This window comes from Scedosporium apiospermum (assembly GCF_000732125.1).
Source record: "Scedosporium apiospermum strain IHEM 14462 chromosome Unknown SEQ_SAPIO_0033, whole genome shotgun sequence".
Taxonomy (NCBI): Eukaryota; Fungi; Ascomycota; class Sordariomycetes; order Microascales; family Microascaceae; genus Scedosporium; species Scedosporium apiospermum.
Genome location: NW_015971734.1, coordinates 640,150 through 663,350, shown reverse-complemented (window position 1 = coordinate 663,350; position 23,201 = coordinate 640,150). Strand labels below are relative to the sequence as shown.

Below are 23,201 nucleotides of genomic sequence, written 5' to 3'. Positions count from 1 at the left end.
CTTTAGCCGCAGATACCCCCGATAAGATAAGCGAGCGAGAGACCTTGTCGATTGCTGCAGCCAATTTCTGCCCCACCAAAAAATCGAGGAATTCCAGTGACTGCCCACGGAAATTTCCTTGCTCACCGAATCCTCTTGGGCCGTCGAGTCGAAAAGCGACGGCGTAAATAAAATAGAAAAAATCGTTACGAATTACATAGGGGAATCCCACAGTCAAGATGTCTCGGCCAGAGGACACCCTGTAAGTCAATTGTCCTGCTTGGCCATAGTTTCTTCTCACAGTCGACTAACACTCCCCCTCAGCGCTGCCGACATTCACTACGATGACACGGAGGCGCGAAAGTACACCACATCCTCTCGGATACAAAATATTCAGGCCTCAATGACCCGTCGGGCGCTCGAACTCCTCGACCTGAAGAAGCCGTCATTCATTCTCGACGTCGGTTGTGGAAGTGGATTGTCGGGAGAGATATTATCGTCGGTCGAGCCCGACGAGGGCGGTCCTCACACATGGGTCGGCATGGACATTTCGCCGGCGATGCTTGATACCGCCCTTCAGAGGGACGTCGAGGGAGACTTGATGTTGGCGGATATCGGCCAAGGGATCCCGTTCAGACCGGGTACCTTCGACGCAGCGATTAGCATCTCCGCCATTCAGTGGCTTTGCAACGCCGAAAGTAGCGACACCTCGCCTGCGGGCCGCCTGACTCGATTCTTCAACGGATTGTACGCGTCCATACGGAGAGGTGGTAGGGCGGTTTGCCAATTCTACCCCAAGAATGACACACAAAGGGATATGATTACCCAGGCGGCGATAAGGGCTGGCTTTGGCGCCGGTCTTCTCGAGGACGACCCCGGAACGAAGAACGTCAAGCTGTATCTGGTTTTGACGGTGGGTGGCACCTCCGACGAAGGTGTTGGTGGAGATATCACCAACGTTGTTCAGGGTATGGATGGCGTCGACGTCATGGACGTCAGGAGGAAAGCCAAGAGCGGTAAGGGCGAGATCAAAAAGGGCAGCAGAGCTTGGATTGTGAAGAAGAAGGAACAAATGGAGCGCAAGGGGAAAATTGTCAAGCACAACTCCAAGTACACCGGACGGAAGAGACGTGTGGCTTTCTAGCTTCGTCTTCTCTTTTCTGTCAGTGTTTGAGGGTTACGCCTTTCGTTACGCGTTATGAAACATCTCACGGCGTTTATGGGGTTCGGAAAATATATATCTCGATGAGGTCCATTTATGGCACACTGTTCTTTTTCCTTTTTTTCAATACAATAGACAATCTTCGATACCCAAGCCCGCATCTTCGTGGTCCAAAGTGATGATGTGCTCAATCCACGCAGAAATAGCTTACCATTCCTCATCTTCACCGAGACCAGCAGCCTTGCCTGCCGTGGCCTCCTTATGAATGGTGTAAACGCCCGAATAAACCGGAACACCATCTTCACCTAGGGTCACCGGCATCGAACAAACACTCACCTTGAGTCTAGGTACCTGATCAACTGCATACTCAGTCCCATCAAACAGCTTGACTCTCCAGTGGAGATCCTTCTTCAAATGCGGAACCACATCCTTTGGCTCAAGGCTCTGCAGCTTGCCCGCGGCGATATCCTGTAGCAGCGCAGAGGTAAGAGGTACAGCCCCAGCAATCATGAGATCGTTCTCTTGGTCCTCCTGACACTTGCCGCACTGGGTGTCCGAGTTCCGACCAAGCATCGTGACACGGCCAACCGTGTTGTACTCGGCGTTACCTGCCCAGTCAGCTGGGCTGGGGCTGAAGTCACCGAGGAAGACGATGACGCGGAAGGTTTGGCCGAGGCCGTGTTTGAGTGTGCGGACGTTGACGACCCAGTCGGTGTAACGGCCTTCGGGACAAAGACGCTTCATGCTATCGGGGATCGGCGCTAATGATGTTCGTTAGACTCATTGTTGGACAGGATTATACGGGGGAGTGAGTTCATTTTCTTACCTGAAAGATCACCCTCTTGGATCGGATTCTCGGGAGGCTTCAAGCTCTCGCCGCTTGGCTCCGGGTTAGCAGCTGGGTTCTCCTTCGTGTCATCTTCCACCACCTTCTGCTCCTGCGGTGGTTCCCGTGCCGCGGCCAACTTGACACCGGCCGCCAAGGACCTCACCGGCAGCATGGTGGTCGGGAGAGCGGCAAGAGACTCAAAAGTAGGTCTCTCCGCAGCGGCATCCTTCGGAGCGATCGTCTGCGCAAAGTTAAGGAACGGGTTACTTCCGTACAGACGCGCGATAGTCTGGCGCAGCGCCCGTTGGTAGGCCTCCACGCTAGCGTACTGCCAGCGCTGCGTCTCGGGATAGGCGTAGCCAAACGTCGTCGTGCTCTTGACCCTATCCGAAGTCCAGAATTTGGTACCGGTCTCATCCCAGAACGGAGTAAGCGGCGACTGGGCGTCCTCCGTAGAGCCCCGCCTCACGGTGAAATTCGAGAACGGAGCAGGCCGAGGGCTCATGAATTCATCCTGGTTAAGGTCCTGCCACATGGCCCAGATCCTGTCGACGTTGCTGTGATGCAGCCAGAACACGGGATCCATGGCAGAGACGTCGAGGGCACCCATGTGGCCGCCACTACCGCCTGTGCGTCCGTGGATGTCGTCGTGGACGCTCTCGAGGCTGGTGGTGGCGCGGACGCGGCTTCCTTGGCGCCAGGTGCTGTTGGAGAAATCGTCGTAGTCGGTGAAGGAGAGGAGGAGAAGGGAAAGTTCCTGCCGAAGGGAGGCGGATTCGTTGTCTAGTTCTTGTTCGATGACTTCGTTGTGGGAATTGTTCCTTGAGTCTGGATGACGGAGTGTTTGGAGGCGAGTTGCCCACTGAGAATTCGTTTAAGTTAGAATAGATTTCGCCAATGGCCATGGCCAAAAAATAGAAAGGAACTTACACGGCCAGTAAGGTCACCTCGGTCAGGCTGGACCTGGCCAATGTTGAACGAGTAGAGAGGATTTTCGATGGTCTTTCGGCGTCCATCGATATCCACAATGGCAATGCGCGACTTTGCAATGGAATCGGGGAAAGAGGGAGCTGGCTCTCTGACTCGGGCGGCCCAGTCAAAGAACGGGAGGCGAAGTTGCTTTGCGGCCTCGACGTAGCGGCTGCGGACGTTCTCTGGATATCGTGCTGCTATGCCTTGAGCAGCGGCATAGAGTGCTTGCTAAATGGATGGTTAAAAATGCTTCTTACAGTCGACCATATAGGAGATTTAGATATACCTCGAAGAGGGCCAGGTAGGGTCTATGCCAAGTGAGGAAGAGGATTGAAGAGTGCGTGCAGTAGCCTCCGAAGTCGAAGTTTGAAAGTCCTCTGGCATTATTCCAGACCTTGTACGGCATGCCATGGATCCCTACAAAGACAAGACCGTCAATATTCCAATCCTATATCTCGACTGGTCTGGATGCATACCGGCAATTTGATAGTAAGAGGTAGGGTCAGTCTTGTCCTTGGCCTGGAGAGCTTTGAAAGCCAGAATGAACAGACTGAACTGTTCGGGAAAGTTGGCCTCGAGATCTCTGATCTCACGCCTCAATGGAAGAGACCCTATTAAGATGTGTTAGAGAGCTATTCAAAAGACACTTCGATGAGAACTTGCCATCGGTTCCAGGCGTTGGCTGGGTACCAACAACTCGGATATTTCCTTGAGAACTCATGGTTTCTACGAATAAATGTGATCACTTGATTATAGGAGCTGACTGTAGAGATTCCGAGGACGAAGGTGATTCCATGGAGAGGTCTACCGCCTTATATATTCCGGATGCCCTGGGTGAGCTCTTCCCCAAGCTATCTACAACCAGCTGGAGATGTCATTCATCCCTCATCCATTATTCTCCAACCAGCCCAGTTGCCGTCACCACACCCCCGCAGTTCAATCCCCGTGTTCGTCGTCTCCCTGCCTTACATACCGCACCTCTCATTAGCTGAAGATGCACCAATATATCAGCCGTGGCGTCGCTGGCCCCTCCGTAATCCCATTTACCCCTCTCATCTCCAACCTCCCATTCGATCCGTCATCCAGCACCTGCCAAGCAAATCATCTCCTCGCAGATCCATTCCAACTCTTTCTGGTCACTGGAAAGCTGCGTCGCCAAGAGGCTGAAGAACGAGATGCGTCTGACGCGTCGAGGAACCCCGCATCAAAAAGCAAAACGTCAGAACCTAAGCGACATCTGAGCTCATGCAGGGTCATCTTAATAGAGGTGAGAAAGGGACGAAAATCTGACACCTTTGGATTATGGTGGTAAGACGCTGGGAGGAACGGTGACCCGCCACACCCATTCTCGTCTTTTCCTGTCAGACTCTTTCCAGTCTTTGGATTTGCTGCATTGTTGGGTTGGGATGTTCTGGGCATGTTAAGGCTGACTTGGGCTTCGGCGCTTGACAAATGCATAGTGTCTGCACGAATTGGGTGCTGCGAGTGACCTTGAATTAGTTTCATTCAGATTATGTTGCGGTCTCTGGACTTCCCGAATATCGGGAATGGGGCCTTGGTTTTGGTGACACTCTTGTTTCTTGATTTGTTTGCCGATTCCTCTTCAGCAGCTTGGACGGATTCCATATCCACTTCCATCAAGGCATACTCGTAGCGGTGCTAGTCGGTGTAAGTTTTGGAATAAATTCCGAAAAGGAAAAGAGAAAAAATTATCCAAGAAGAATTTCACGGCTAAGCTCTAAGTTCGATTAAGTGGATCAAGATCCCTTCCTATATTTGGTGCATCGAGGCTTCATACATGACAGTGGAAGAAGATTGGCCAGGGATGTTAGCCTCCCTTAAGACAACAGACTTTACATCACATGTCTTTCCTTAATCCTGACTACTCCATCTCCGCAGCAAGCTCCTCGAGAATAGTATCTGTCGCCTTCTGGCTGATGATAAAGGTAGCCACAACAGGGAACACACCTGGAATGCGCGGGAACACCGAGGCATCAACAACTCTGAGGCCCTCTACACCCCGGACTCGGAATTTCGAGTCTAGCACCGCTGTCGGGTCGTCATCCGCGCCAATACGAACCGTAGAAGTAGGGTGATGGCCGAACGTATGCGCGATGATCCACTCATCATCCTCCGACTCATCCGTGCAGTGCCCATCTTCTGTGATGCCGGAGGGGCAAGGGGGTTCCAAAGGCTCGATTGGGCCCGCTGGCGCCGCAACGTTCGCATACACTCTGCGAACCCATGCGATGCTGTCCCTCATACCACCAAGGTCAGTCTCACTGCCCTCGACATACAGATTAAAATTGATATCCGGAGTGTCCAAGGGGTCGGCGGACTGCAGGCGGACGTAGCCGGCTCGATTGAGGGGATGCTGCTTGACCATAGAGGTACTGTAAACACGAGGGACTTCTGAGGGCAGCTCATTCGTCTGGTTCGATGGCCAGAAGCCACGGAAAACGCCACCGGAATTGTGCATGAGGAACATATCGCGCTCATCGTACGTGGCATGGTCGGTCTGGATCATTATGAAACCGGGGTCCCCAAATCCAACGGTGCCCGAAGCCTGACCAACAACAGGCATCTCTTGGTTGTCCATGAGGGAAGTGCCAACGCCGGTCGCCTCGACGAGGACCGGGATGTCGAATTGCTCCAGTTGTTCTGGGTCTCCAATACCGCTGAGCATGAGGATTTGAGGGGTGTTGAAGGTTCCCCCTGAGATGATAACCTCTCGACGGGCAGTGGCCGTCTTCTTGGTGCCTTCGGAATCGGGGCCTCGCCGCGGGTCTGCTCCGTAGATGGCCTTGCCCTCGAGATACTCGACTCCAATAGCCTTAGGCTTCGCTTCCTCCGATTCGCTGGTCTCGAAAAGAACCTTGGTGGCAAGAGAATTGACGGACAACGTCAAGGGGATACCCTCTTCGATAGATTCGAGGATATAGTGGCGAGAGCTGTAGCGCTGGCCGTTAGCTCGCTGGTGCCTCGGCAGGCCGTAAATACCTTGAGTGGTATCGCGATCGGGATCTAGAGCATTGGGGTCGGAGGATACGAGCTCGGGAACGTCAGCCGGATCGAGACCCAGCTCCGAGGCCATAGACTCCGTGACGGGGTTAGCTGGACCATCGCCTCCGCTGCCTGGAGGACCGAATCCACTGGTCATCATGGTCTGGAACCATCCATCAAAACCGTGGCCTGGGGTTCCCTCTGGAAGATAATTGTTCTTCTCGATACGCGTAAAGATTTCCCGCATATTTTCAGCTCTGAGCAGCAGGTTAATTGATTGATCGAATGCAGACTCTGCTCTTCTGGGGGGGCTCATGCTCGACTTACTTCCAGGATTCGTCGCCAGTGACCTCAACGACATAGTTCCAATCGCTGTCCGTCGGAAGCCACGTCGCCATGGCGTTGATCATGGATGATCCTCCAACAGTGGCACCTCTAGGGTAGTAGATGCCCAAGAATTCGGCTCCTTCCGGAGGGTTGTCCTTTCCAACCCAATACCTTCCCTCGACTGTCTTCCAGACACCGTAGTCGTTGGCTTTATTCTTCTCATCATCTTCGAAATGTTTGACGAAGAAATCCCAGGTGATTTCGGGTGGATATTGGCTTGATCCTCCGGCGCTGGTGTCTCCCGCTTCGAGGAGAAGTACGGAATGGCCGGCCTTGGCGAGATTTACGGCGAGGGGGCCTCCTCCCGGGCCGCTTCCGACGACTATGTAGTCGTATTCATCGGAAGTTTCCTGTCTCGCAGCAGGGGCCGCGAGAACAGCTCCTGCTGCGAGCAGAAAGAGGGGGGTGATAGCCTTGGCGTGCATAGTATCTCGTCCTCACAAATTCGGCCACATGAGATGAGTACTAAGAAACGTCTTACGGATCATGTTGAGTGGGGAGCCTTGAAATATATCAATAAGCTTAACAGAGTATTAAGCCTAGCTTTGATGCTGCTTTAACCGTGTAAGTTGTCGTCTAATTGGATCAATATATTGGTGACCTGGCTTTAATATCTTCTCTGTGGAGACAGCGGCTCCGAGGAGTTGAATCTGGACGCAGCAGTAGTTCTATCTGACATTTATTATTACACACGGGTCGGGATCTTTCCGACTATTATTATGCGCGGGAAGCAGATGATGTTCATGTGGTGTTGGCCTGGTTAAATAGGTAAGTCGCTCTCCAGTGAGATCGGAGTTGGCAAAGGTAGTCCGAATAATCTCCCCGAACGGGTATTCATCCAAGTGTCCTGATTAGAGGAGGATTCCCGGGAATTCTAATATCCCAGATTTCTAATTACGAGGGTCTGTTTTCACCGTTGTCAATGAAGTTTCTGCTTATCCGAATGCGATCAATCGATCCTGGTATCCCCACCCGGACATAGAGGACGATGGCTGCCTGAGCATCTTGCATTGAACTCCGTCATCTACTTCGCTTAGCTACGAGATGTCTTGATGCTGGTGTGGTGAGATTTCTAAATTGGCACCATTGGATCGCTCTTTCATTCGAGAGCCCATCTACCTCTCACATGCCAACTGGTACTTCTTGGTAACGACGGACGGGAAAGTGCGACATCCTGCCTTTCTCCTGGAAAGGGCGGTACTTTCCTATCTAAAAAGCGGCTTGAAACTCGGGGTGCCCTTTACACTTCTGTCTACTCTAGAGTTCGGTTCACATGCCTAGACTTGCTCGTATGGAAGGAACACAGCTCTCCGATGAAATGCAGAGCGGTGCCATCTCACTTACGACAACTGGAAATCCGACTCCAATGTGAGCAGGTTGCCTGTCTTTAATTAAAATTTCGAAATAGCATTCCAGTTAAGATGGATCGTAGGTTCTCCTCATCATCGAGAAGTTGGGCGTCGTTGTCCTCCGATGTGCCGCGATCTTCTGCGTCCAGCAGCGGGAAAACGGCTCAATCTGCGGGCTTCTCTATCTCTGGATCGTATCCTTCTATGTCCAGTGCTCGCTCTACAGATTCGACAAATATCCGGAGCATGGGCGGCACGGCTCGCTCATCGAGTCGGCCCCGAACCCGCACTTCTTCGGTTGCAAGGCCAAGCACTTCCTCGGGACGGAGATCACGGATGGCTTCGTCTCTTGGAGTCAGAGAATCCGAGGACATCATATGCGCCTTGAGCGAAGGCCGGGGGATCTCTCCTTCTGTCGGCATCTGCTTCATCAATATGTCCATGGGCGAGGTGATTTTAAGCCACATCTGCGACAATCAGTTTTATGTCCGGACGGTTCACAAATTGCAGGTGTACGAGCCGTCCCGGATCCTCATCCTAGCCACTGCGTGCCCACCGTATCCAAAGTCTACCTTGTATTCTCTGGTCGAGGAGCACGTCGTGGGTCCCCAGTTAGTCCCTGTTGATCGACGATACTGGTCCGAGGCGGCTGGCCTAGAATATATCCAAAATCTCGCTTTTAAAGAAGATGCAGAAGCTGTCAAGGTTGCCATCGAGGGAAATTTTTACGCGACTTGTTCTTTTGCAGCTGTAAGTCTGCTCTTAACTCCACGGTGTTGGTGAGTAGATTCTGACCGGAAGGAGGTCATGGCGTACCTGGAAGGAGAATTCAGCATGAGGGTTCACCCACATTCTTTGCGGATTCGATACCAACCTTCGGAGGATACGATGATGATCGACATCTCAACCATTCATTCGCTCGAATTAATCCGCAACCTAAAAGATTTCCAGTCTAAAAGTTCTCTGTACGGCTTGCTTAATACTACGTTGACACCGATGGGAGCTAGGATGTTGCGCAACAACATTGTCCAGCCGTCAACTCTGACAGAGCCCTTCTTGACTCCAAGGTACGACGCCGTGGAAGAGTTGATGGCAGACGAAGAAATGTTCAATTTGATCAGGAAAGGTGAGGATATTTTAGCGTTTGACAAGAAGTTTGGAGCGAGGCTGATGCTGGTCTAGGGCTTCGTGGGTTCTCGGACATTGAGAGAATATTGACCAAGGCAAGACAAACTTACAGATCCTCGTCGTGGGCTGGGCAGGCTGACCTTCCCGTAGCTCATCATTGTCCCGACGAAACCATCAATTCATGAATCTGAACAGGCAATCAACAACGTGCTTATGATTAAGAAGTTCCTCGAACTTGTTTCCGGGCTCTATAAGGTCTTAGCCCCGGCCAAGAGCGCTCTCCTTTCAAAAATTCGAAATCTTTGCTGTCCGGAAATCATAAACCCCCCATTTACCCTCATAATGGACACGATCCAGGCCGATGTAACATACGTGAAGAACCCACTCGATCTGCGCAACCAGAGAACCTTTGCGGTCAAGGTATTTATTTCCCCATGTCCGTGAACATTGCTCAGAGTTGCTAATGGTGGTTTAGCCTGGCACAAACGGGATGCTTGACGTTGCTAGACAGACATACCAGGAAGGATCCCAAGATGTATTGACTCTTGTGGAGAGTTTACAAAGTGGGTGGTTCAGCTTTCCTCCAATCTGTCTTCTTCTAACCGTGCCTCTTTCCCAGATTCCCTTCAACTTGATATCACTCTCAAATTCGACAGCAGCCGACTGTTTTACCTCAGGTTGAAGCCAATAGATTTTGTCAGCAGACCAGTTCCTGAAATCTTTGTGAATCAGATTCGGAGGAAGGGCGCTATCGAATGTCAAACAATGGACCTCAAGAAGTTGAACCAACGTATCTCCGATTCTGCAACGGAGGCTATCCTCCAGAGTGACAAGGTGATACAAGAGCTAATTGATAGCCTCCGAGTTCAGGTGCCACATCTTTTTAGAGTGTGCGAATCAGTGGCCCTCCTGGATGTGATCGCTTCTTTCACCCAGCTAGCCGCGCTGAAAGGGTACTCGCGGCCAGACATTTCCGGGACCTTAGCATTGAAGTCAGCGAGGCACCCTCTTCTGGATGCGGTAAGATTCCCGTTGACACACAATAGCTAGTCCGATTCTCTAACACATACTCTGCAGAATGTTTCCGAGGTATTCGTGCCGAACGATTATTACGCCACGGAGCAATACCGCTTTCAGATCGTGACGGGTCCTAACATGAGTGGCAAAAGTACTTACATACGGTCGGTTGCGCTGCTCCAAATCATGGCCCAGATCGGCAGCTTTGTGCCGGCGGATTACGCTGCTTTTGGAATTGTCGATAAAATCTTTGCAAGAGTGACAACGGATGACAGCATCGAATCGAACCTGTCAAGCTTTTCGTTAGAAATGCGAGAAATGGCTTTCATTTTGAGGTGAGTGATGCCAACTCTAGAGGGTGAAATCAAGCGATGTGTTAACTTCAAACTCAGAAATGTGGACAGCCAAAGTATGGCAATCATCGATGAACTCGGGCGCGGAACAAGTACCAGAGATGGGCTAGCCATCGCGCTTGCCATATCAGAGGCTCTGTTGGAAAGCAATTGTATGGTTTGGTTTGCTACGCATTTTGTCGATCTCGGTACGTTCACGCCTGCCTTCCTTCCATTGGATGGGCCGGGCGCTGACTGGTTACCGTCTAGCGGAGGGACTCGCCGACAGACCTGGAGTCATGAATCTCCACCTTGCTACACAGGCATCCCTTGCGGGGGGCAAAATGCCCCATATGTCAATGTTGTACAAGGTGGCAACGGGAACGGTCAAGGAGAGGCGCTACGGAATCGCACTTGCGAGAGCCATTGGCCTCCCCGAAGACCTAGTCAACGACGCCGAGAGGATTTCGAAAGCTCTGTCAGAGAAACGGCAGGCGAAGCAGCAAAATTCCGAATACAGCAAGACCCTGCGACGAAGAAAGCTTGTCTTAAATCTCCAGGAGACCCTGCGTCACGTAGTGGAGTCGGACGTGGACGAGAAGGCCTTCAAAAGCTTCCTAATCCGCCTTCGCGCAGAATTTATTACGAAAATGTCAGCGATCGACGGAGGAGACGTTGAAATGTCTCACATTGAGACCTGCGAGCAGGGCTCCGAGCAGCAGGTTCCAACCGATATAGAAGATGGGGATATTGAGGTTGAGAATGACTGGGATATTTATTCAAGCTAAGAGAGAAATTCACAATGCCGAACATCAATCGATACCTAATTGTAAACTAAATTACTCCCCCTTCCATACTGAAGGAAAAAAGACAAGCAAGAAATGCAATTTAAAATTTGTTGGTGGGACTGTCCTCCGGAGCTAAACCGAGAATGACCGACTCCTGCCGGGAGTAAGTGGGGCCGGTCCGGCCCAGCAGAAGGTGACCTGCCGGTGGTTTCCGTTTCGGGAAGAACAAGATTCAAGATTCAAATTCGGAGCTTGCTAGCCGCCGGAGACACCTAGGCAGATCATCAGCTTCGACATTTCACGCCAAATATGAATGAGCGCCGCACCCTGGCATCCAATTACGTGAGAGCCAGCTAGGAGAGAACTACTTCTTCAGCGCCTTCCGCATCTCTCCCCATGCTAGTTGCCAAGTATCCAGGAAGGGCTTAGGCCTTCCTTTCTTCACCTCACGCATGGCGACAGTGTTTTGATTGGAGGCGGAAGAAGCGAGCATCATGAGCCGCTCAGGGAGAGTCGGGGGGTTGGCGAGGAATATTTCCAGCATGGCTCCGGAGCCATCTTTTCGTTGTCTGTTTCCTTAGTTAGTTTGAGGCGGTACATGACTTCAATTAGAATTACAATTCGACATCCTATCAAAGGATTAGGTACGTATCGGCAATTTCTTACTTTCGGTTTCCAGTTGTCGTACTCGATGTGTTCTGCTCCGAGGACATCGCGATGCCAGCGTATTTCGGCGAAGGAGAGTTAATTACCTGTCTAGTTGAGAAAACAAATGTCGATCAAATGAAGACACTACAAAAGCTTTGGAGCCACTGGATCCCCCGAAACTCGAAAGCATGATGATATACCAGGGCTCTGCATCTAATGCATTCTATGGTGGGAGGATGTTTTTTTTCTATCTAATCCCGTCACTGACTTCGCCTTATAGTTCACACACGAAGATCTATGACCACAAGCGTGGGAAGAGTGGGCTCTTGAGGCTGTCAATAGCCCCCATTGCGATGGGAATGGATTTAATGGTGCAAGAGAGGTCGGTGTAAGAGGTAGGGACGTATTACACATTGGAGGTCAAGGTCCCTACTTCATTCGACTAAATGGAACCGTTTCCACCTGCGCTTGTCCAATCAATCCTGTGGGAGAGCTCCTTCCTCATGCCAGAATCCAAGGCCACCGATGTGCGTTAAGCACAGCACTTATTTCCGAGTCGCCAAGCTCTCTTCGCTCGAGCCAATAAGGCGCAATGAACACAAATGTGGCATCGGAGCCTGGTGGCCTTCCCTATTCCTCTTCCTTTGCTCTGCGTGCCCGCCTCACTTTTCCCCTCATGTTACGAACCCGAAGAGGTTGACAATAAATTATCCAGCGTTCTAAGATGAAGTAGGCCTATGTGGCCACGACCTTGAGCGGAGCAATTGAAGTCCGTCTACTGCAACTGACCTCCCACCACGGACGCCGAGCTGATAGAACCAATGGATCCGAGCGAAACCACGAAGCCAACTTCGCCTAAGAGATATATAAGACGTCGACGTGATAAGCGTGGTGGAGGGCAAAAACAACTGGGACAAAGAAGTCGACATGTCAATAAGGGGCGCTCTACTAGGCTAGTGATATTTGGAGCTATCTGGCCGACTTCCAAGATGAAGCTGGGTCATGATGACGATCACTATTCTACACCAGCGGGAAAGCAGGATTCTGCCTACCATCAAAATCAACCCGTACATGTCGTTCCTTTGCCCGTCAAGAGATGTATTGATGAGCTCTGCCAGGATATTGGCATGAGAGTTCAGCCGCATCTCGGGTTGGACTGCGTGGATATTCTGGAAGAGGACCTGCAGCGATTTATCGAACACCTATCCACTCGGATCCGCAGTGATAAACCATCCGGGATGGACAGTGACATTCTAGATTTCGCGAGGGAATACTACAGGTGACTCTGTCTCCAGGTTCATTTTCTTTCCCCGAGATTGGTGATGGATACTTACGGTAGATAATAGGGAAATCGTCGACCAGCTTCGAAACCTCTTAGGTGGGAAAGATGACGGCGTACCGAGGCCACGCGAAGACAAAGGCCTTTTGACCTTCGAGAAAGAAGTCCGACGGGCAAGTAAAATGGCTAAGGCAATGCTAAATACGCTGCGGCAACCCAAAGTTCCTGAAGAATATGACGTTGACGTCCACGAAATAAGCCTATTAAGTCGGCATCTATTTGACACGCCCGAGTATCACCACTTACTTGACGTAGTGAAGAGACGGCTTTGCCGGGGATCAAGTCCATCCGACTTTTTACGCGAAGAAATGTTCTCCGTTTTGATGAAGGATGAATTCTTTATGGGGCATTCTGCCAAATTCAAGTTGGAGTGGAGACCGATAGCCGACCGTATTCGGTATGAGAATCTCAAATTAAGGACGCTGTCGACGCCTGCGACCGGAATTTCTGATATCATTACCGTTGTTGCTTCTTGCGGGGAAGCTGAAGCTGTTCCTGTGTCTGAATATATTGGCCGACAATGGGGAGTTTCCGGCCAACGCCTCGTGGATTTCATTCAGACCGCGATGGATAGAAGATCGGGACAATTAAGTAGGATAACTAACTTTCCAACCGCGAACATAACTAACTGTTCCTAAGGAACCGCTGGAGATGTCACCACGCTTGAAGCAGTGATAGACGGCAAGGACCTTGTCATCACCGCAACTGGACCGGTCGACTCCGTTTTGGATTGCGGCGAGCTGCTCGGTTGGTTGGCGTCGGCTCTTCGGCCCCAGCCGACGGACCCCATGATTTACACCTCTCCCATGGTCGTGACGCATCGGGACCTGCTTTGGACTCAGCCCGAGTTCAGAATAGATGTTCGTGAGGAGCTTGTTCCTCATAATCAGCTGCAGGGAGAGTGTTGGTACAAGTTACTTGGTCCTACCATTGCTCCCGTCATAGTCCGTGGGTATCCTACAAGGGGCCGACCAAGATGCTGTTCGGGTATCGAGATGTCATATAGGACGCTTCTGTCTTCAGTAGCAGCTCAGCCTCCTACGGCTATGAGCTACCCATTCAGGCTTAGGGGCTCCCCGGCCGAGTTACAACTAGCGAGTTGGGACGGAAATCTGTTTTATTGGCATGCATCTCGTTGCCAATATAGCTGGAGAGACCAACACTTTTCACAAGGAGAAGGAGAAGCCAGAGGGTTAAGCATCACCCAGTTGCAAACTGGCAGGCATATAGTTTGTGCCTGCGCAGGCCCACGCCCCATTAAACCTGTTGAAAGCGAGGCCGTACTATCTGCCTCGAATATTAACTTTCAGGGAGACGGAAGGGGAGAAAGTCATGTGAAGTCACCGACGCCGAGCGAGTCCTTGAGCTCTGGCCTTCTCTCAGCATCTAGCGACTCTGAAACTGGGTTTGACACAACTGATGATAGCCCTGGTTTTCAATTCTTCAAGCGTGTGTTGGAGCGGCTCGTCATTGGATTCCGAGGGGAATCGACCAGACCAACTTGTGGAGATTCCTCGCCCTCGGCGATCATTTTGAAAAGCAATCAATCCTCTGGAATACGACTCGAGTCAGACGGGAGGCGAAGATGTCGAAGAAGAGGCGATGGCAGCGATGACGACGAGGACGGGGAGGGTTCTCCACATAAAAGAGCAAGGCCCGAGGGGCCCCGGAGTCCGGGGAGGCCCGTCCATTTCGCCTGTCCGTTCTGGAAGATGGACCCAGAGAAGCATTGGGAATGTTACTTGAAGAGAATTACCAGTATTAGCTACGTGAAGCAGCATCTTCGCCGGTGCCACACCCCTAGTTATTACTGCCAACGCTGCTTCACCATCTTCGACGGCATGGAAAGCCGAGACTCACACGTCATGGCTACACCACCCTGCGCTCCTAAGCCTACGGCTCGCCTGGAAGGAGTCTCCTCCGACCAAAGCAACAGGTTGTCACGAAGATCGAAGGGAACAGTTAAAGATCAATGGTTCACCATTTGGGAGATTCTGTTCCCAGGCGAGCCACGGCCGATGTCTATCTACGTCGACTACGACCAATCAGAGGACTTTACGCGGCTGTGGGGATTCATCGAGCGCCAGGGTGTGGCTATCTTTCGAGAACAGCTCCGAGCTGATGATCTCGTGCTGAGGCCGGACGTGTCAGATGAGCGCGTAGAATCTACGCTTCGGCGGGCCATGGAGAACATGCTGGGCCGTTTCCCACCCAAGCGGCTGCGTCTCTTGGAGTCTTCCGATTGTAGCCAGCTCCCTACCAGAGAAACGTCGAAAGTGTCGCGAGAGCCGACGGAACCTTTCAGAAGTGACCGGGAGACCACACTAAACTCGGAGGGTCTGATCGCTAGCTCGGAGCCACGCGGTATTCGGGATTGGGAGAATGTAGACGCAGAGACTGAGCCTGAGTTTCGTGATCACGGCGAGGTTTTCAGCGGTTTTCCTGATGCCCAGTCGAGTATGGCAGATGGTAGTTCTGATGACATCCTGGGGGGTCTGGACACTGACTGGGATTCCCTCTTGAAAGAAATTGCAGTTAGTGAACAGATGGTGAAGGTAGACTTGAGTGTGAGATGAGGAGCTATGGTCCAGTCATCAGATAGCTTATAACAAGGCGGAGAAGAAATGCAGTTTAATTGTAGTTCATAGTTGAAGTGTAACGAATATTAGAATACAAACGCCAGCTTGTTATCTCACAGCCCGTCCCCATCAGTAGACTCCCCACGCCCTATGGCGGCGTATCCCTCCGAACCCGTGTATATCTTCTCCTACCCTTACTGCTTCCATTGCAATGAATCTTCTCATGCCTATCAACGTTCCATCTATCCGTATCGCTGTAGCCGCACCCATTCTTGCAGTTGACCCTCTCCGCTTCACCCGAATGATGCCTCTTGATGTGTTTGTTAAGATTGCCCACCGCGCATCGGCCCTTGAATACCTTGTTACAGGGGATGCACCTAGGCCAGTTGTCTTGTGAAGACGAAGAGGATAGCGGCGAATCGTTGCGAAGGGTTCCGTTGGAAGGTGACGCTGAGGAAGACGTTGAAGTTGGGGGAGAGAGTTCGGGCTGTTCGCTAGTGGAGGGTGTAGAGAAAAACGGAAAGCTTCCGATGTCGTAATCGTTTCTGGCAACATTGTTAGCTCTCGGAAACCTAAGAAAGCTTGGAAAGCTTGGAAACAAACCCTGGTTCAGTGATGATCGGGAGGCTGTTTACTAGTGGCAGTATGGATGCCGTGATATCCATACTGCGGTTGTCATGACTTTGGTTGCCCTGGACTGGACTGCTAGATTTACCCGACTTCAGGGTGTCAAAACAAGAAGAGAGTCCGAGAAACGCCATGAGAACTGCCAAGTTTCTGTTCAGAATTCCCTCCGAATCCCACTGTCCACTGAACGCCAAAGGATGAAGACGCGGCATGGTAAAGCCAAAACGAATCACTGGTAAACTGTCAGTCGTGGGGGAAGAAGGGGATGAAGGGCGCCCAACACTCACAGCACAAAAATAGAAGAATAACGCCAAATATCGCACCTGCCATCAACACGGTGATTGCCGCAAGTTTAGCCAAATGCTCGCTCTCGCCTCGTAAGGCGTATTTGTGGCATGGCTCCTGCCACAGTTTCCTCTCCGGTAGATCGGGTGGATCCGGCGGATCAGGGGGAGGAGGCTCGACTGGTGGTTCTGCATACTCCTGGACATGTGGTTGGGGCGAAGAGTGAGAGCGTTGCTCTCGAAGAATGTGTAACGGAGTACCGCCACCGGGCACCATTTCCTCATCGTCGTCGGAATATGTTCCTGCTACATTGACGAGATTACTGACCACCTCTTGAAAGATTGGTAGTACATCGGATGCAACAAGAGGAGTGGCTTGCTGTCCTGTCGAGGGACCCTTGCCCCAAAGGAAATGGGATATCTCCCAGAATAAAGGCTGGTCTTCGTCACTCAATAGCGCAGCCCATCGGTCCAAGTCGTTAATGAAACTATCTAATCGTTAATAGTTGAACTCGAAGTCTGAAGGGCGAGGATTTATATATACTTACACTTTTTTAGGACACTTCATCTTTCTCTCTGGAATTGCCGAGCGCATAGCGTTCGTGGCAAGCACGCAGTCGACAATGTCCAGAACTGTATTTGGCAACTGGCCATCAACAATGCTTCGAATCACTCGTACTGCTCTCCTGAAAACAGACCAGGCTCCACCTTGTTGTTGAAGAAATGCTTCCAAGTCGACAGAAGCATCTGAACTGGAACTTGATTCTTCCAGCCCTTGCAGAGACCTTGCAAGCTTCTTGAGGACTTTGATGTAGATCCTCTTCCGTTCCTGGTTTCGTATGGCTGTCTCCATTGGGCAGGCCTTGGGCACGTCTATCATGTCTGACGTTTCCCTGATTGTTGGAGATGATAAATAGCGACTCTGAAGCATAAAATCCAAAAAGTGGGACATGCTGATGAAGTCAGCGACGGCGAAGACGGTGGCCATGTCCCTGCCAGAGGATTTAACAATGGGCTCTGAGACGACCGCAAGATCTGCCAAGTCGAAGAAAAAGCAGTAGTCCCCGAGATGCGTGTAAAAGGCACTCGGGGGCCCACTGGGGACATTGGCGAGAGCAGGAAGTGTCATGTTGGTAGAGATGGCCGGATTAGTGAGGCCGAAGGCAACGAGATCGGGGTTGTCATCACGATAGCTCCAAGCAAGCTGCACTCGACATCGAGCGCCCCGGGCTACCAGATAGTTGGCAACATCGCAATGGCCGTTCTCCATAGCGAGGACCAACGCGGTTTTGCTGCCAGGCATCGAATTTACATCGATCCTTTGGCACTCAACCAACCATTTGACAATGTCACTCCTCCCTAGCTCTGCTGCTTTGCAGAGGAGGAGCTCGGAGTTAGAACACCCAACATAGTGCACATGTTTGACGAAGTAAAGGGCAACGTCCAGGTCACTGCTGTTAACGGCTCCGGAAAGCCCGTCGCCATCCCATTCGATTCTCGCTCCATGTTCGACGAGGTATTTGATAATGTGAATGTGGCCATGTTTGATGGCTCGAGACAAAGGCGACTTCATTTTCTCGCTATTGATGCTGGCTCCATTCTCGACTAAATATTGAACCACACCAACGTGGCCGCCTGAAGCTGCGCCGGTGAGCGGACTGGAACTACCCCGGAAGGAGTTCCCTTCGATGCCGGCACCAGCTTCAAACATGGCCTTCACTGCGTCCAGGTTCCCTTCTTTAGCGGCACGGTATAAGGGTTCGGCTGAGATATGACCTTTCCAGTCGGCATCAAATACGCAACAGTGTTTGATGAGGAGGCTAAAAACAGAAGGGTTATAGGACCGTATGGCGAAGCATAACGTTATCGGGTCGACCCAGCGTCGGTTGTTCTCGAGTATGGAAGCCACAGCTTGCGAGTCATGTCTCCCAATGGCACGCCGCAAATCTCGTCGCTCGGGGTAGCATAATAAACCCTCCCCATTGCCTATAGAGGTTCTGAGCTCGGGCGGCAGGAGCACGCTCCATTGTTCGAGCAAGGCACGGAATGGCGTTGAGACAGTCGAGAATTTGATGTCTTTCCAATGGTCATGAGTGAGGATGCCCCGCTTATAGAGGCTTTCACAGTCGAAGCCTAGGAATATAGAATAGTCCAGGAGGAAGCTATGAGCGAGCAGTTTATATTCGAAATAGTCGTCGAAGTCAATGTCCCGATGAGACTTTCTGCGCAAGAAGCTGGACTTGATTGTCGGGTATAATGGGAGTAAATCCTCGATGTAAATAGTAAGAGACGAAGGACTACGTTCGAGGCTGGCCAGGACAGGAGTAGGCAAGAGTGCTTTTAGCCATTTGATGAGATTGGCTGAACGAAGAACAATTCTCAGGGAGGATCTGTCGAGGGTTTCCGACACGCTGAAGCACACATAAAAGTGGCTTCGGTTCGGAGTATTGCGGAAGTAGTTCCCTCCGAAACACCAGTATCTCTCGAATGTACTACTGGTAGTTGTTAGTGTTGAATGTAGACTTCAACTCCAGGTATAAACGGATGGGACGGTGCACATACTCTGGGCCGACTTTATCAAAGGTAAACACTGGCCTCAGGTGAGGTCCGCGAGCAGTCTTATATGAAGTCGCTGCCATGATGCAGATAATAATAACTTAATCTTCAGAGTTCATATGGCATCGAAAGTTGTCCCTCCATCCACGGTTGGCGGTGAGGCCGCAGATACAGCGGCAGCGTTCATGAAGGTGGCTTGGCGGATGCAACTGCCGTGGGTGGGAGCCAAAGGGTGGTTCATTGGAGAGAAGGAGAAGAAGAGATGAGAAGAGGAAAACTGCTACAGCTGAGATGAGGGAACACCCGGGGTTTATATTCCACGAACGCACGAGATTGCCTGGCTATTTTCCTGTTCGTCTTAGCCAGGCTCGGGACTTCGCATCATGCATCTATTTAGGAATACAGACCAGGCTCGAGCCACGTGAAATGACAGGGCGGACGACAAGAGAGCGGGAGGGAGAGGGAAAGACAGAGTGAGACCAATGACCTCCTTGTTGCTGCATGTCGGATCGGTGGCGTTCATCGGTCGGCCAATAGAAGAGTCCCTGGTCCCTGAGGAGGGTGTTCAGTATTCCTAAATATTCCTCGTTTCAACCCTGCATTTTACGGAGCAGAGGGAACCGTCGGATCGGCTCATCGAGCTGAGATGTGGACAAGTTTGGTGTAACGCCAATCGCCATCTCCTCTAGACGAGATGCAGCCGATGCCTTGGAGGCTTGGAATACCCTTATATTCTATTTATTCCTCAAAATTGGCGAATATGAGATTCCTCAATATTGAGGAATAGCTTGACCCGCGAATGTATTCTAGAGGGCCTCATATTCCAAGTTATTTCAGGGAGCTCCTTCAGCCAAAGCCTCCTCGCCATATTCCTAACACCTTTGACGTCGTGTGAAGGTAAGCCCTTGAGCCGGGTATAAAATCGTCCCTGAGGACTCGTATGAATCGGCATGAATAGAAGCCGCGTGTGCATCATCTTTTGAAGACTTAGTCGCCCCACTCAGCCGAGCCTCCAAACGCCTGAAACCGGACGCAGCACAAGTGGAAGCCATCCAACGAGCCATCGTCATTTCGGGAGTCTTGACAGGCCCATCCCAGCTCCATATGGGGAAATTGTAGGTCGAGTTCATCCTGAACCCTCTGCTCTAGGTGGTCTTGGGCACTACCCGAGAAGCCCAACACTAACGACTCGTCCTTTGTTTAGATCGATGTGGTTGGGCGCGAGGGCGATGGGAAGCTACATGTGGCCGCTAACCTACCTCTGTCTACTCCCCGCCGTCGTACTTCCCTGTCTCTGCCTCCTAGCCTCCGAGGAGCGCCCCAAGAGGATCTTCGAAGAGTTTGGCTGCTTCTTCAACACCGTGCTGTCCATATATCTTAGCCTCATCCCACTCTCTGCCGAATCAAACCAACGCCCGTTGATACCCGCCTTGGCTGTCTTAGCCTTGTCCACTGCGACAGCACTGTCGGCAGTCGTACTCTCTTTCTTCAAAGAGGAGGCCAAGGTGAAGGCTTCCTACGGTATGCAGCTGATTTTGGGGCCAGCGCTGAATTATGTCTTTGCCACCATTATCAGCGCTTATGCCCCGACCCTAAAGAATCAACCGGACGCCGTGAACCGTAGCCCGGACCCAATGTTCGGTATGGAGACGAGAACAACTGTCTATCCACGAGGAGAAAAAGGCTGTGCTATGTATTTGGGTGTTAACTTGAAGGGGAGGATAGAGATCGCATGCGTCGAAGACTTGTACAGTATTTCATCTGGGTAGAAACACTTGACCACCTGGATTCCCAATAGAACCTGAATTGCAAGTTTATCCTTCCGAGCCTTGATATTTGATGCTTTAGTCTTGAATCTCGCCTCAAGAGCAATTGGACGAATCCAAGCAGCACCAACATGACTAAGCTGAGAAAAAGCTCCAAGTCCTTATCGATAAGACTTGTCTTGCCGGCCCCACCTTATCAAAGGCAAAAAAGTTGAAAATGGACCTGAAATTTTCTAGCAGCGTACCCCGCCATTAACGACAGAGAGCCTGGAGCCCAGCCACAAACCTTCAAAATGTCGACAATCCTGCCGCCTCCGTCCAAGAAACAAAAGAGGGAAACCCTCGAACGTACCAAGACACAACAGGATGTATCCCGGCCAGTGTCGACAGAGGCAGGGTCCTTCAAGGCCCGCTTCGTTGACGGGGACGGCAACCAATTGGCCGATGTGATTGAAGTGCCGCTCGCAGATGCGAGCGAAAAGAATATTTCGCTACTGCTCAATACTTTATTAGGAAGGGTACGGAAATTCTTGGTGTAGCAGTTAGTAGGCTCTAGACTAATGCCCTCGGCGTATAGGATCGAGAAGAGTTCTTGCCCTACCGCTTCCGTGTTCACATTCCCGACTCCGACATCATTGTCGACCAATACCCGACAGATCTCCTCCAACTCCTCAGAAGCCATGGTATATCCAACCCTTTCGAGACGACAATCACCCTCGGCGCCGAGCCGCAGGCCGTCTTCCGCGTGCAGATGGTAACGCGCATGGCAAGCAAGATACCGGGCCACGGCGAGGCGATCCTAGCGGCCCAATTTAGCCCCGCGAGCAGTAGTCGGTTGGCGACCGGGTCGGGCGACAAGACGGCGCGGATATGGGATACCAATACGGGGACGCCAAAGCATACCCTGGCGGGACACGACGGCTGGGTGTTGTGCGTGTCGTGGTCGCCGGATGGCAAGCGGTTGGCGACTGGGAGCATGGACAAGACGGTGCGGCTCTGGGATCCGGAGACGGGCAAAGCTATCGGCGCCGGGGCGTTTAGGGGCCACGGCAAATGGGTCACGAGCTTGGCGTGGGAACCGTATCACCTCTGGAGGGACGGCACGCCGAGGCTGGCGAGCGCGAGCAAGGATGCGACTATTCGCGTGTGGGTTGTGAATACGGGTGTTACGGAGCACGTCCTCTCGGGCCACAAGAGCAGCGTCAGCTGCGTAAAGTGGGGCGGTACAGACCTCATCTACAGCGCGAGCCACGACAAGACGGTCAGGGTATGGGACGCGATCAAGGGAACGCTCGCGCATTCCCTTTCTTCGCACGCGCACTGGGTGAACCATCTCGCGCTGTCGACGGACTTTGCGCTGAGGACGGGTTACTTCGACCACACTCCCGTTCCTGACAGTGAGGAAGGGAAGAGGAAGAAGGCGCTGGAGAGGTTCGAGAAGGCGGCTAAGATCCAGGGCAAGGTGTCGGAGAGGCTTGTTTCTGCGAGCGATGATTTCACGATGTATTTGTGGGATCCGTCGCAGGGGACGAAGCCTGTGGCGCGATTACACGGGCACCAGAAGCAGGTGAATCATGTCACGTTTTCACCTGATGGGACGTTGATTGCGAGTGCGGCGTGGGATAACCATACCAAGATTTGGAGTGCAAGGTTAGTAGTGTTCACTGAATCAAATCACCATCGTGTGCTAACGAATAATCAGGGACGGGAGGTTTATCAACACTTTGCGGGGCCATGTGGCGCCGGTGTACCAGTGCGCATTCTCGGCCGATTCGAGGCTTCTCGTGACGGCGTCCAAGGATACGACGCTCAAGGTGTGGTCGATGGCGTCGTTTAAGCTGGCTTCTGACCTGCCGGGACATCAAGATGAAGTCTACGCAGTGGATTGGAGTCCGGACGGACAGCTTGTTGGCAGCGGAGGCAAGGATAAGGCGGTGAGGTTGTGGAGGCATTAGATAGACACACATCAGATACCCCTTGATAAACATGGCTCACAGTTTCTTGCATTGTTGGTCAACTTGAAAACACCGTCTCGGTTTTGTCACTCAACTTGGAGAAGGGGAGTGTACACCACGTGACCAACGTATTTTCTCGTCGAAACTGCGACTGTGAGTCGCGCCTAAAATATGAGGTGAGTGCGACTTGTTGCTGCGGAAGCTTCAATTGTTACATTTCTTAGTCCCCACCTTACGTCATGTGGTCAGTCTTCAAGGGTCATGCTGCACGCTTTCCACAGGCAACTGCGACCGTTTAAGTTGAGCCTTGAACCGTTGTGAGTTCACAAAGAGCTTCCCTGGAAACTCCATTTATTCTCCCCTCCCACGCCGACGCTTGACGATTCCGATTCCGATTCCTATTCCTAGTTTCATGTGCCCTTTGTAGCTCCGAGAAGCTGGTAGAGAGTATCACCAGTCCATCTAGCATCTCTTTTTCTGCATCCGCCCTTGTCCTCGCGC

At 51.8% G+C, this 23,201-nt stretch overlaps 7 protein-coding genes and 1 pseudogene across 7 annotated transcripts; 4 read left to right on the top strand and 4 right to left on the bottom strand.

Annotated features, from left to right (window-relative positions):
- Positions 1-218: 218 nt before the first annotated feature.
- On the top strand, positions 219-1,123 carry SAPIO_CDS0764 (putative methyltransferase BUD23; the record flags this gene model as incomplete). Its single annotated transcript, XM_016783471.1, has 2 exons — positions 219-241; positions 304-1,123. The coding sequence occupies 2 exons, from the start codon at positions 219-221 to the stop codon at positions 1,121-1,123; spliced, it is 843 nt and encodes a 280-aa protein (XP_016646237.1).
- A 225-nt stretch (positions 1,124-1,348) lies between these two features.
- On the bottom strand, positions 1,349-3,663 carry SAPIO_CDS0763 (Tyrosinase; the record flags this gene model as incomplete). Its single annotated transcript, XM_016783470.1, has 6 exons — positions 1,349-1,902; positions 1,968-2,832; positions 2,901-3,170; positions 3,229-3,359; positions 3,419-3,553; positions 3,633-3,663. 6 exons carry the CDS (start codon positions 3,661-3,663, stop codon positions 1,349-1,351), a joined length of 1,986 nt encoding a protein of 661 aa, XP_016646236.1.
- Positions 3,664-4,824: 1,161 nt separating this feature from the next.
- Positions 4,825-6,757, bottom strand: SAPIO_CDS0762 (Choline dehydrogenase; the record flags this gene model as incomplete). Its single annotated transcript, XM_016783469.1, has 2 exons — positions 4,825-6,202; positions 6,273-6,757. The coding sequence occupies 2 exons, from the start codon at positions 6,755-6,757 to the stop codon at positions 4,825-4,827; spliced, it is 1,863 nt and encodes a 620-aa protein (XP_016646235.1).
- Positions 6,758-9,151: 2,394 nt separating this feature from the next.
- SAPIO_CDS0761 (uncharacterized protein) lies at positions 9,152-10,946 on the top strand (the record flags this gene model as incomplete). Its single annotated transcript, XM_016783468.1, has 6 exons — positions 9,152-9,229; positions 9,285-9,372; positions 9,429-9,829; positions 9,887-10,161; positions 10,219-10,367; positions 10,429-10,946. The coding sequence occupies 6 exons, from the start codon at positions 9,152-9,154 to the stop codon at positions 10,944-10,946; spliced, it is 1,509 nt and encodes a 502-aa protein (XP_016646234.1).
- Positions 10,947-11,310: 364 nt separating this feature from the next.
- Positions 11,311-11,659, bottom strand: SAPIO_CDS0760 (uncharacterized protein; the record flags this gene model as incomplete). Its single annotated transcript, XM_016783467.1, has 2 exons — positions 11,311-11,515; positions 11,613-11,659. The coding sequence occupies 2 exons, from the start codon at positions 11,657-11,659 to the stop codon at positions 11,311-11,313; spliced, it is 252 nt and encodes an 83-aa protein (XP_016646233.1).
- A 3,115-nt stretch (positions 11,660-14,774) lies between these two features.
- Positions 14,775-15,509, top strand: SAPIO_CDS0759 (annotated as a pseudogene; the record flags this gene model as incomplete).
- A 380-nt stretch (positions 15,510-15,889) lies between these two features.
- SAPIO_CDS0758 (uncharacterized protein) lies at positions 15,890-19,062 on the bottom strand (the record flags this gene model as incomplete). Its single annotated transcript, XM_016783466.1, has 4 exons — positions 15,890-15,999; positions 16,463-16,911; positions 16,972-18,918; positions 18,986-19,062. 4 exons carry the CDS (start codon positions 19,060-19,062, stop codon positions 15,890-15,892), a joined length of 2,583 nt encoding a protein of 860 aa, XP_016646232.1.
- A 1,021-nt stretch (positions 19,063-20,083) lies between these two features.
- SAPIO_CDS0757 (uncharacterized protein) lies at positions 20,084-22,700 on the top strand (the record flags this gene model as incomplete). The annotated part of the gene is made up of 5 exons (XM_016783465.1): positions 20,084-20,094; positions 20,184-20,620; positions 20,983-21,263; positions 21,323-22,395; positions 22,448-22,700. 5 exons carry the CDS (start codon positions 20,084-20,086, stop codon positions 22,698-22,700), a joined length of 2,055 nt encoding a protein of 684 aa, XP_016646231.1.
- Between the last annotated feature and the right edge of the window lie 501 nt (positions 22,701-23,201).